Genomic DNA, 13,239 nt, shown 5'->3' on the forward strand with positions numbered 1-13,239 from the left:
GAGAATGCTGTACGCCCAAAAAATACAGTAATATACTGTATTTAAGGAATTCTACAAACCTTGTCTTGAAACTCTCAACCTACCTATTGCTGCCAGTAATTTACTGTACTTCAGAATACAGTACTATACCGCAAAAACCTTTTGAACACTAGTGAGTGCATGGTATTGTTGCTTCTGACTCATTAACATATTTTGTGGTGTGTCTTGTAAGAGGATATATTTGTTGCACCCGTTAGTGAGAATTCTGTACGAATTTAACTAATATGTGGGAATGGTTCCCAAAAATGTAATTTATATAGGGGACAGATCAGAGTGGCAGCAAAACCTTTAACGGTTGATGTCCTATTGATCTGTTTCACCCTGGCAGTTTAGAAGTCTTTGTTAAAGCAGAAAGTGCAAGGGATATAAACACCAAATATCTACGCTGTAATATATAATTAAATATTCACTATAGCAATTATTGAATTGTTTTCAATACAAATAAAAACAAAAGTACTGTATTGCTGTTTTGCTATATATTTAATGCAGTATACTGTAAATTGGTTAATTTTGGGAAAATATTGTGGGAGGGGAAAGCATCGCTGGCTCATTAAGGGCTAGGTTGTTATAGCTCTGTTTACAGTAACATCACCTGTTAAAATCAGGGTGGGTTGTTATAGCTCTGTTTACAGTAACATCACCATTTTAAAATCAGGGTGGGTTGTTATAGCTCTGTTTACAGTAACATCACCCTTTTAAAATCAGGGTGGGTTGTTATAGCTCTGTTTACAGTAACATCACCATTTTAAAATCAGGGTGGGTTGTTATAGCTCTGTTTACAGTAAAATCACCTGTTAAAATCAGAGGTAGGTTGTTATAGCTCTGCGCCAGGCTCACTTGGCGACGTGTGTGTAATATTTCAGCTCCTATCTGTGTTATGTCCTGAGAAGAGTTCCTTTAACCACCTCAACTTAAACAGGTTAAACAATAGTTCTGACACTGGCTTACACTATGGAAGAAAAACTTGCACCAGCCGAGTTTACTTTCACTTTTATTGTATGGGAGGGGCTTCTGCAAAAAAGGTCCATATGTGATAGGTTCATTCAAACCCATGTGGGTTGGACACAGTAAAGAGGGAAATTCAAAATCTCAAGTGACTTCATAAGAGAACTCACATTTCCACCATGTGTCCTGCACTCTACAACTACCTGTTTATTCTACTGATAATCCTACCTAAAGGTGAGAGAATCAGTTTTATGCATGATATACTGCGTTTGTCAGCTTTTTATTGACAAAATATTGCTGATACTGTTGTTTTTCTTAGGATATGTGCTTTACTGTTCAAATCTGTTATTTCACAACACTAGATTCATAATTGAATTTATTTTTAACTTTTCAGATACATTAAAAGCTATACAGATACATTTAATTATAGTAGTGAAGTGAAATGCATGCATGTATAGTGTAGTGAAATTCCCTGTATTAACTGTACAGTGTAGTGAAAGTCACTGTATAAACTATGGTTTAATCAGTGAACAAAGTAAGAGGATTAATCTATAGCCATAGTTCCTTATATTCACTGATGTCCACACATTCTATACTTTGTTACTTTAATAATTCAACACATGAACCCATACTGCAATCAGTTTACAGGTGCCTTCATGCATAACTTCATAACTTCCTCCCGCCTAGATTGGACTTCCCCTACCTCCGTACTCCTCCTTCTGACCATTATGAGTACTACACCACAATATTGTACTCTGTATACTGTATGTATCCCATTAATGCAGTACTGTAAGTACTAAGTAGTGTGTAACTGTCTTCGTGCAGGGCTCTCTCATCTGGTGAGAACACAGCAGGTTGTCACAGCAACCCTGGGAGAAGATGCAGACTTAAACTGTGAGCTCATGAAACCCAAAGACGTGCGTCAAGTCACCTGGCAAAAAGTGACAACTGGGGAGAATGAATATGTAGCCTCCTACAGCAAACACGGTCCCCATGTCAACCTACGTTTTAAGGGGAAAGTGGAGTTTGAAGACGAGGGTCTGCAGAACTGCTCTATCGTCATCAGAGGAGTGTCAAGAGGAGACGAGTCCTGCTACAAGTGTCTGTTTAACACCTTTCCAGAGGGAGCTATCAGTGGAACCACCTGCCTCAAAGTCAATGGTAAAATCTGATAACATAATGTACTGTAAATGACTGACCCAGAACAACTTCTTCAGAATTTCAGGGAGACATTTTATCAGATCATACATCCAATGTCTTGCAAGCATTTATCAAAATGGAATCAAATCAAATGTTATTGGTCACATACACATTTTTAGCAGATGCTATTGAGGGTGCAGTGAAATGCTTGTGTTCCTAGCTCCAACAGTGCAGTAGTATCTAACAATTCACAACAATATACAAGTCTAAAAGTAAAAGAATGGAATTAAGAAGTATATAAATATTAGGATGAGCAATGTCGGAGTGGCATTGACTAAAATGCAGTATATACATGAAATAAGTAAAGCAGTATGTAAACATTATTAAAGTGACTAGTGTTCCATTATTAAAGTGGCCAGTGATTCCATGTCTATGTACAGTATATAGGGCAGCAGCCTCTGATGAGGAGTGGTTGAGTAACCGGGTGGTAGCTGGATAGTGATGGCGAATAATTTAGTAAATCATGTAAATGGAATAATTTAGTAAAATATGTAAATTAATACATAATAGTATTTACATTCACTGTGAACTGTGTTTGTTGTTGTCCCATAGAGCTGTATGGACCCTCACTCCTCATCACACAAACCAACAACAGTCACACCACTCTATCCTGTTCTGCTACTGGACGACCTGTTCCTATAGTAACCTGGGATGACATCATGATAGAACATTCCACCATGGTCGATGTCACCCATCCCAATGGAACTGTCACTGTGACAACTACTGCAACAGTGGTAGTATCCAGTCTGACTGCCAAAAAGGTTAGGTGTGTTGCTTCACTATCCTTTGGTGGTTCCATCAAGGTGGTTTCAGAGGTGATTCCAGCTAGTGATCAAGCTTCATTTGCAGGTGAGAAATGGTTAGGATTAATACCACCATCTTTTTAAAATGTCAATATATGAACTAGGCAAGTCAGTTAAGAACACATTCTTATTTACAATGACGAACAGTGAGTTAAACCTGAACCTGAACCTGCCTTGTTCAGGTGCAGAATGACAGATTTGTACCTTGTCAGGTCGGGGATTTGAGCTAGCAACCTTTTGGTTACTAGCCCAACGCTCTAACCACTAGGCTACCTGCTACCCTGAACATGACATGATAAGGATGATGTCATGATGATGTAGTGCCTGTGGTCATGATAAAGTACTGCCTGTGTTCACAATGAAGTACTAGCTGTGTTCATGATGAAGTACTGCCTGTGTTCACAATGAAGTACTAGCTGTGTTCATGATGAAGTACTGCCTGTGTATTTCTGTTCTAGTTCAATCTCAGGTCTCTGATGACAGGATCATTGGTAAGTGGTTGTTATTCTAATAATGACAGGTCATAATCGACCTATCGACTGGCTCTTTTCCTATTCAACTTTCAGTGTAGTGCAGAGCCATATTAACATGTATGAGGCTTTGGTGTAGTGTACCTGGGAAGTTGACGTCTGTCTTCTTCTGACATCTCTCTCATTCACAGGTGCAGTGATTGGTGCAGTGATGGGTTCAGTGTGTCTCATCTCTGTATTCTGTGTAATATGGTGGCAAAATAGAAAAGAAACCTCCTCCAGGTAGAGATAAATAAAACAAATCATTAACTTAAAACAGTTACTATGAATTCAATATGTGATTTAGCTGCTTTCAGTTGACTTAGCCACTTGATCTCTGATGTGCAGAGAAAAAAACATACCGGACCCTGAAACCAGCATGACTCCTCTAAAGACACAACAGAACAGATCACCATCCAAACAGTAAGTCCCTAAAGAACATTTAAGGGATTGTGATTGATACCTATTTGAAAGAAAACATGAAACATGACAATTACATGTTTTGAGAATATTTGCTATACAGGTTAAAACACATTCTTCATGATTAAATAATTGTAATAAAAGAATAATGAATACGATGATGTGGTTCTTGTCAGTACAGTGTTTATTTTGATTTATTTCAGTTTCACACCAACCTCCAGTCCATCACAAATGTGAGTATCCCTACCACCTGGATAGATTAAAACACTTGTATTTGAAATAGCTTTTTAAGATAAATAATACTGATAACAAAAAAGTATATTTATTTTTTCAGGTCACACTCATCAACCAGCTCGTCAACCAAGCGTAGGATGAATAAGAAGTAGGCTTACTTAATTATTATCTCATAGTCTCTGATTGTCTTCTATATTTATCTCTCTCATTGAGCAAACTTTGGAATCATGTCTGTGGTCATAGAGTGGTCATGTTAACATCAGTCAATGACGTTAAAAACAAATTGTTCTTGTCAGTACATCTTTCAGGGACACACCAAACTCCAGTCCATCAATGTGAGTATTTTTACAACTTTATTTGGTTATCCCGATAGAAAGCTTGAAACAGACGATATTGAGAATGTTACAAAAGCTTTTAGTATAAATTACAATGACCCAAAAATAAAACATAACAAAAAAATTGCCTTTTTGTTTCAGGATAAAATCCCTCAGCTCGTCAGCCAAGCGCAGGATGCATCAAGCTCAGGAGGCTGTAAAGAGGTAGGTTTACACCTTCATTCTCTCACTCTGCTGTAGTCTCTCTTCTTGAGGAAGAAGCTCTGAAATGATGTACTGTTGAGGTGGTCATAGAGTAGTCATGTTCTCCTTATCCATGCACTCAGCTGCATGTTAATATCTTTCTGTTGTGTTGCTCATCATGTTACATTTGTCAAAACAAACCACATTTCTGTTCTCCTTTTACAGTATCTCCATTCAAGAATCAGATGATGGTGTAACAAGGTGAGCTCAAATCATTCTAATTCAAAGATAGCACCAGAGGTCACAATCTTAATTTTATTTCATATCTTCTATTTATTATCTCTTATCTCCTACATTAAGCTAAGACTATAATTGGCAGTTAAACATTTGGTCCCACAATGGCTGTCAGACCATGTTCACATTTTGTCATTTCATCTTATTTCTGTAGGCTACTGTTTGTACAGAAGAAACACTCTTCCTCACAACGACCTGTGTATTCATCCATTTGAAATATTGCCATTTTGTTTGCTCCTCTTTTTTCTCTCTCAGAAACCTTCTAGAAGATGACGACTACTGAGTGACTCTCATCACATTGCCACACACACCAAATCACTATTGACTAATCTGGTTAATATGATCATTTTTTTTTACTCAAAACTGTCTCTCTCACTTTCTTTACTTAAGCCATACCTTAATAGGGTTATTTACTGTCTGTGCCATATTCACATTAGTCACAGCTGCTGTTAGAAGTGTTCTTATAAGGTTGTTTTATCCGTTTGTTTTATGTTTTTGTTGTCTCCCTGTCTGTTTTTCAGTGTTTAGATACATGAACGTTTCTGCACTTCTTGTATTATTTATTTTGCACTTCTCCAAACCTCCCTGTGATTCCAAAAGAACCAATAAAACATTCATTCATTGTAAAAAAATTTAAAAACAATGTAGCCTATTGTGTGAAAATATTTTAAACTGTCATGTCAATCTCATGGATTGTCAGTCCTTGGTTTGCATCTGTAGCTGTGTTGATGATTTTGAGAGTGGTTATTCTCCAGCTCCATCCCTCAGTTTGTGGCTGGGCTTGTTGGGCTAAAATTCAAACTTCCAGAATGTGGCACCATCTACTGTTTACTTATTAAACACACCAGAAATAAGAGTGAGAGTAGAACAGTAGAGTTCTCACCTCTTACATTAAGCAGGATTTCTGGGACTGGCTCAGTGCATAACCTATAGACTATAAAGGCCAATTTAATATTGATCCGAACATGTGTTCCGGAGGCTCTGTACTGAGGGTGAGGCGCAATTGTAGTGCCTCCCGGTGCTTGCGGAGGCAAAATCAAGCTCTGTCAATCAATGCTGTGCGCCTCAAATGTTGTAACAATTCGGAGGGCTCCGTATAGCTCGGCATTGACATGATTGGTTGACGTTAGGTGGGGGCGGTACATCCTGTATAAACACAAACGCACTGCCTTGACAACAAACATGGATAACTTTGACGAAAGGCTATCAGAACAAGTGCACAAATAAAAAAACATATGTATGATACCTTGTCCTGGAAAGAGATCTGGGAGGTAATGGGGATAGATGTGGTAAAGAGGTAAAAGGAAGGAAGCTGTATTGGCGCACATTCAACAAATCTAACAAAGTGGATATTTGTTAAATCTGTCATGATTGATGTATTGTAACAGGCCCACAATGTGTTACCAAAATCAGATTTGGATATAATTGGCTGTTTTCGCTGTAGGTTTAGAAAAATATATCTAAATTCTAACTCCCATAGGTATAAACTGGTCGCATCATGCTAGCATACAGAAATCGGTGGTGGTAGTCAGTAGTTTCTAACTAATGCATTTGATTGATGACGATGACAGGAACATGTGTTAGGGTTGACATTCATATAAGTATTAAGTATTATACGAGTTTTACCTCAACATAGTGTAAAATACACAAACAATAGCTAACTGTACCCTAATTTAGCTGGGGGGCAATGGGGAGATTCGGGATGGAGATGCAGGTGGAAAACAGTGCAGCCTTTTTACTTCATACCTTCTTGGCTGAGCTCCTATGTCAAGCACCAGGAAACGGACTCCAACATCTCAGAAGAGGTAAGGTCTTTTCGTTTAGCCAATTGCTTGTACTGTGCCGGTCAAAAGTGTCATATATACATATATTCATACACATAGCTCATATATTATACAGCGCCAAACTTATCCGCTTGACTCAAGTCATTGCACGCACCCCTGTTCGAACAGGAAGCATCCTACTCCCAGCCATAAACTGCCAGTTTCAGTCCCTACCTCACGATCCCCTGACACATAAATACCTTCTTGCATAAACACACACACTCCATCCCCCCTCTACTGGTCGGGTGCCCAGAGCAGAAGGCTCTGCTCTGCACCATAGGGGCTCCTGCTCTGGCTGGAGCAGGTCCGCCTCCAACCCTTTGGGACCAGTCAGAAGACCACCACGACAAGACTCCACCTACATTATTCTATGTATAAAAACTGTTGTAACCTTTGTCTAAGCCCTTTTTCAGCTAACTCCATTTTGAGCTAAATGAATCAGGTCCGTGCACGTTAAAACTGCAGGGCAAGATATCTTTTGACTCAATAAACTGCCTTTTTGTTACAACTGAAATCCACTCTGTCCAGAGTCCATGATTTGGTCTCACTCTCCTGTAAGTAAATCATCAACAAAAGTCTGGACACACCTACTCATTCAAGGGTTTTTCTTTATTTTTTTACTATTTTCTACATTGTAGAATAATAGTGAAGACATCAAAACTATGAAATAACACACATGGAATTATATAGTAACCAAAAAAGTGTTAAACAAATCAAAATATATTTGAGATTCTACTAAGTAGCCACCCTTTGCCTTGATGACAGCTTTTCACACTCTTGGCATTCTGTCAACCAGCTTCATGAGGTAGTCACCTGGATTGCATATCAATTAACAGGTATGCCTTGTTAAGTTGATTTGTGGAATTGATTTCCTTAATGCGTTCAGTTGTGTTGTGACATGGTAAGGGTGGTATACAGATTATAGCCCTATTTGGTAAAAGACCATGTCCCTATTATGGCAAGAACAGCTCAAATAAGCAAAGAGAAAGGACGGTCCATCAGTCAATACAGAACATTTCAAGAATGTTGAACGTGCAGTCGCAAAAAAACATCAAGCGCTATGATGAAACAGGCTCTCATGAGGACCACCACAGGACAGGAAGACCCAGAGTTACATCTGCTGCAGAGGATAAGTTCATTAGAATTAACTGCTAACTACCAGCTATCAGTCAGCAAACCATTTCTAGCGGTCATCAGCTAACCTTTAGCTCAGAAAGCTCTCGCCAGTTCGAACAACGCGACTCTAACCAGAGCATAACGGACCTATTATTTTTATCCCCGGATTCCCACCGCAAACTGAACTTTTTCATCTGGATCTTCACAACTAGCTAACTAGCTAACCGCAACTCCGGATGACTACTCCTGGCTAGCGTTTCCACCCACTTAGCTTGAAGCTAGCCCGGCCAGAGCTCCTGTGCTACCACCGAAGCATACTCCTGGTCTACAATATCCGGACCCACGACCGGTCTATCGATGTCACCGCATGAAGAGGCATAAACAGACTTAACCCCCATCGCAACGTCCCCCAAAGGCTAACTTTCTAGCCCTTGCTATCTGCTTGCTTGCTAATTCGGCCTGCTAACTGCTAGCTTGTTTAGCCCCGGCCTACTAACTGTTAGCTTGTTAGCACAGGCCTGCTAACTGTCTGAATCGCCGCATCCCCAGCCAGCCCATCCACTCACTGGACCCATATTTACTTTCAATCTTTTTTCGATTTTTAATTAGATTATACCTTCCGGTAACCTGCCTCACCCAATGTGATACGGAATCGCTATTATTTTTAATTTTTAGAACACATTCAAGAACCTCCAGAAGCCAACCAGCTAACTAGCTACAAGCTATTTAGTCATTGTTAGCCACTGCTAGCGGCTTTTACCTTCAGCACAGCCAGCCAGTTTTTTTAGCCTGGATAATACTCGCCAGTCTAGCTTCCCTGTCCCATCCACCGCTGCCCCCTGGACACTGTGATCACTTGGCTACATAGCTGATGCCTGCTGGACTGTCCATTAATCACGGTACTCCATTCTGTTTGTTTATGTTTTATCTGTCGGCCCCAGCCGCACTCAGGCTCTGTGTGTAGTTAATCCGACCATCTCTGCCTAGTCAACGCCATTTTACCTGCCTCGCTGTATGTCTCTCTCAAATGTCAATATGCATTGTATACTGTTGTTCAGGTTAGTTATCATTGTTTTAGTTTACAATGGAGCCCCTAGTTCCACTCTTCATACCCCTGATACCTCCTTTGTCCCACCTCCCACACATGCGGTGACCTCACCCATTACAACCAGCATGTCCAGAGATACAACCTCTCTTATCATCACCCAGTGCCTGGGCTTACCTCCGCTGTACCCGCACCCCACCATACCCCTGTCTGCGCATTATGCCCTGAATATATTCTACCATGCCCAGAAATCTGCTCCTTTTATTCTTTGTCCCCAACGCTCTAGGCGACCAGTTTTGATAGCCTTTAGCCGCACCCTCATACTACTCCTCCTCTGTTCCGCGGGTGATGTGGAGGTAAACCCAGGCCCTGCATGTCCCCAGGCACCCTCATTTCTGTGATCGAAAAAGCCTTGGTTTCATGCATGTCAACATCAGAGCCTCCTCCCTAAGTTTGTTTTACTCACTGCTTTAGCACACTCTGCTAACCCTGATGTCCTTGCCGTGTCTGAATCCTGGCTCAGGAATGCCACCAAAAATTATGAGATTTCCATACCCAACTATAACATTTTCCGTCAAGATAGAACAGCCAAAGGGGGAGGAGTTGCAGTCTAATGCAGAGAGAGCCTGCAAAGTAATGTCATACTTTCCAGGTCCATACCCAAACAGTTTGAACTACTAATTTTAAAAATGACTCTCTCCAGAAATAAGTCTCTCACTGTTGCGGCCTGCTACCGACCCCCCTCAGCTCCCAGCTGTGCCCTGGACACCATTTGTGAATTGATTGCCCCCCATCTAGCTTCAGAGTTTGTTCTGTTAGGTGACCTAAACTGGGATATGCTTAACGCCCCGGCAGTCCTACAATCTAAGCTAGATGCCCTCAATCTCACACAAATCATCAAGGAACCCACCAGGTACAACCCTAAATCTGTAAACAAGGGCACCCTCATAGACGCCCCCCAGCAGCTACTCGCCCAAGCCTCTCCAGGTTCTCCTTTACCCAAATCCAGATAGCAGATGTTCTGAAAGAGCTGCAAAACCTGGACCCGTACAAATCAATCTGGACCCTCTATTTCTGAAACTATCCGCCGCCATTGTCGCAACCCCTATTACCAGCCTGTTCAACCTCTCTTTCATATCGTCTGAGATCCCCAAGGATTGGAAAGCTGCCGCAGTCATCCCCCTCTTCAAATGGGGAGACACCCTGGACCCAAACTGTTACAGACCTATTCCATCCTGCCCTGCCTATCTAAGGTCTTCGAAAGCCAAGTCAACAAACAGGTCACTGACCATCTCTAATCCCACCGTACCTTCTCCGGTGTGCAATCTGGTTTCCGAGCCGGTCACGGGTGCACCTCAGCCACGCTCAAGGTACTAAACGATATCATAACCGCCATCGATAAAAGACAGTACTGTGCAGCCGTCTTCATCAACCTTGCCAAGGCTTTCGACTCTGTCAATCACCATATTCTTATCGGCAGACTCAGTAGCCTCGGTTTTTCTGATGGCTGCCTTGCCTGGTTCACCAAGTACTTTGCAGACAGAGTTCAGTGTGTCAAATCGGAGGTCATGCTGTCCGGTCCTCTGGCAGTGTCTATGGGGGTGCCACAGGGTTCAATTCTCGGGCCGACTCTTTTCTCTGTATATATCAATGATGTTGCTCTTGCTGCGGGCGATTCCCTGATCCACCTCTACGCAGACGACACCATTCTGTATACTTCCGGCCGTACTTGGACACTGTGCTATCTAACCTCCAAACGAGCTTCAATGCCATACAACACTCCTTCCGTGGCCTCCAACTGCTCTTAAATGCTAGTAAAACAAAATGCATGCTTTTCAACCGTTCGCTGCCTGCACCCGCACGCCCGACTAGCATCACCACCCTGGATGGTATCGACCTAGAATATGTGGACATCTATAAGTACCTAGGTGTCTGGCTAGACTGTAAACTCTCCTTCCAGACTCATATCAAACATCTCCGATCTAAAATCAAATCTAGAGTCGGCTTTCTATTCCGCAACAAAGCCTCCTTCACTCACGCCGCCAAACTTACCCTAGCAAAACTGACTATCCTACCGATCCTCGACTTCGGCGATGTCATCTACAAAATAGCTTCCAACACTCTACTCAGCAAACTGGATGCAGTTTATCACAGTGCCATCCGTTTTGTTACTAAAGCACCTTATACCACCCACCACTGCGACCTGTATGCGCTAGTCGGCTGGCCCTTGCTACATATTCGTCGCCAGACCCACTGGCTCCAGGTCATCTACAAGTCCATGCTAGGTAAAGCTCCGCCTTATCTCTGTTCACTGGTCACGATGGCAACACCCACCCGTAGCACGCGCTCCAGCAGGTGTATCTCACTGATCATCCCTAAAGCCAACACCTCATTTGGCCGCCTTTCGTTCCAGTTCTCTGCTGCCTGTGACTGGAACGAATTGCAAAAATCGCTGAAGTTGGACACTTTTATCTCCCTCACCAACTTAAAACATCTGCTATCTGAGCAGCTAACCGATCGCTGCAGCTGTACATAGTCTATCGGTAAATAGCCCACCCAATTTTACCTACCCCTTCCCCATACTGTTTATATTTATTTACTTTTCTGCTCTTTTGCACACCAATATCTCTACCTGTACATGACCATCTGATCATTTATCACTCCAGTGTTAATCTGCAAAATTGTAATTATTCGCCTACCTCCTCATGCCTTTTGCACACAATGTATACAGACTCTCTTTTTTTCTACTGTGTTATTGACTTGTTAATTGTTTACTCCATGTGTAACTCTGTGTTGTTGTCTGTTCACACTGCTATGCTTTATCTTGGCCAGGTCGCAGTTGCAAATGAGAACTTGTTCTCAACTAGCCTACTTGGTTAAATAAAGGTGAAATAAAAAAATAAAATAAAAGATTGAAGCCCAAATATATGCTTCAGAGTTCAAGTAACAGACACATCTCAACATCAACTGTTCAGAGGAGACTGTGTGAATCAGGCCTTCATGGTCGAAAGAAACCACTACTAAAGGACACCAATAATAAGAAGAGACTTGCTTGGGACAAGAAACACAAGCAATGGACATTAGACCGGTGGAAATCTGTCCTTTGGTCTGATGAGTCCAAATTTGAGATTTTTGCTTCCAACCGCCATGTCTTTGTGAGACAGAGAGTAGGTAAACAGATGATCTCTGCATGTGTGGTTTCCACCGTGAAGCATGGAGGAGGAGGTGTGAGGGTGCTTTGCTGGTGACACTGTGATTTATTTAGAATTCAAGGCACACTTAACCAGTATGGATACCACAGCATTCTGCAGGGATACGCCATCCCATCTGGTTTGCACTTAGTGGGACTCTCATTTGTTTTTCAAAAGGACAATGATCCAACACACCTCCAGGCTGTGTAAGGGCTAATTGACCAAGGAGAGTGATGGAGTGCTGCATCACATGGCCTGGCCTCCACATTCACCCGACCTCAACCCAATTGAGATGGTTTGGGATGAGTTGGACCGCAGAGTGAAGGAAAAGCAGCCAACAAGTGCTCAGCATATGTGGGAACTCCTGTTGGACAAGCATTACAGGTAAGCTGGTTGAGAGAAGGCCAAGCGTGTGCAAAGCTGTCATCAAGGCAAAGGGTGGCTACTTTGAAAAATCTAAAATATTAAATATGTTTAGAATTATTTAACACTTTTTATGGTTACTACATGATTCCATATGTGTTATTTCATATTTTTGATGTCTTCATTATTATTATACAATGTATAAACTAGTAAAAATAAAGACTCTTAAATGAGTAGGTGTGTCCAAACTGTTGACCCGATTCGCACAAAGTATGAATATTCTGACTTCTGCAGAGGCAGCATTGCAGTAAATGCTGTATGGAATGCAAATGTTAGATTGACCATGCAGAGCCTTTAAGAATCAACCATCTGTTCAACGAAAATGTGGTCCAGAGAGGATGTGACGCAATTGCAAAGCCTCTGGAGGTTCAGAGGCCAAATCAAGCTCCATACCACATCGCTGTGCTCCTTCCAAATTGTGTAACAATGCGGAAGCTCCGTATAGCGCAGTGTATCTCATTGACATGATTGGTTGACCGTAGGTGTGGGCGGGAAGTCCTGTAGAAACACAAACTCACTTCCTTAACAACAGCTCTGCTACGCAAAGCGCAAGAGGTATGAATGCCCTGACTTCTGCAGAGGCCGCATCGCAGTAAATGCTGTATGGCCACTGCAGATATCAGATCAATATCCCAGTAAATCTGTACGGCCACTGCAGACATGGCATTGACCATGCAGA

General features: G+C 41.8%; 1 protein-coding gene across 1 annotated transcript; it reads left to right on the forward strand.

Annotated features, from left to right (window-relative positions):
- Positions 1-1,162: 1,162 nt before the first annotated feature.
- LOC139372419 (OX-2 membrane glycoprotein-like) lies at positions 1,163-5,568 on the forward strand. The gene is made up of 11 exons (XM_071112129.1): positions 1,163-1,218; positions 1,810-2,145; positions 2,737-3,033; positions 3,446-3,478; positions 3,649-3,739; positions 3,845-3,919; positions 4,120-4,298; positions 4,447-4,485; positions 4,627-4,689; positions 4,894-4,929; positions 5,218-5,568. The coding sequence occupies exons 1-7, from the start codon at positions 1,164-1,166 to the stop codon at positions 4,151-4,153; spliced, it is 921 nt and encodes a 306-aa protein (XP_070968230.1). The 5' UTR covers position 1,163; the 3' UTR covers positions 4,154-4,298; positions 4,447-4,485; positions 4,627-4,689; positions 4,894-4,929; positions 5,218-5,568.
- The last annotated feature ends 7,671 nt before the right edge of the window (positions 5,569-13,239 follow it).

The sequence above is a fragment of the Oncorhynchus clarkii genome, chromosome 18, assembly GCF_045791955.1.
Source record: "Oncorhynchus clarkii lewisi isolate Uvic-CL-2024 chromosome 18, UVic_Ocla_1.0, whole genome shotgun sequence".
Taxonomy (NCBI): domain Eukaryota; kingdom Metazoa; phylum Chordata; class Actinopteri; order Salmoniformes; family Salmonidae; genus Oncorhynchus; species Oncorhynchus clarkii.

Excerpts from the sequence above, each read along its gene's own strand:
- LOC139372419 (XM_071112129.1), top strand. The coding sequence starts at position 1,164 with ATGTGTCCTGCACTCTACAACTACCTGTTTATTCTACTGATAATCCTA. Across the intron at positions 1,219-1,809 it reads ACTGATAATCCTACCTAAAG|GGCTCTCTCATCTGGTGAGA; the intron begins GTGAGAGAATCA and ends GTCTTCGTGCAG. Across the intron at positions 2,146-2,736 it reads CACCTGCCTCAAAGTCAATG|AGCTGTATGGACCCTCACTC; the intron begins GTAAAATCTGAT and ends GTTGTCCCATAG.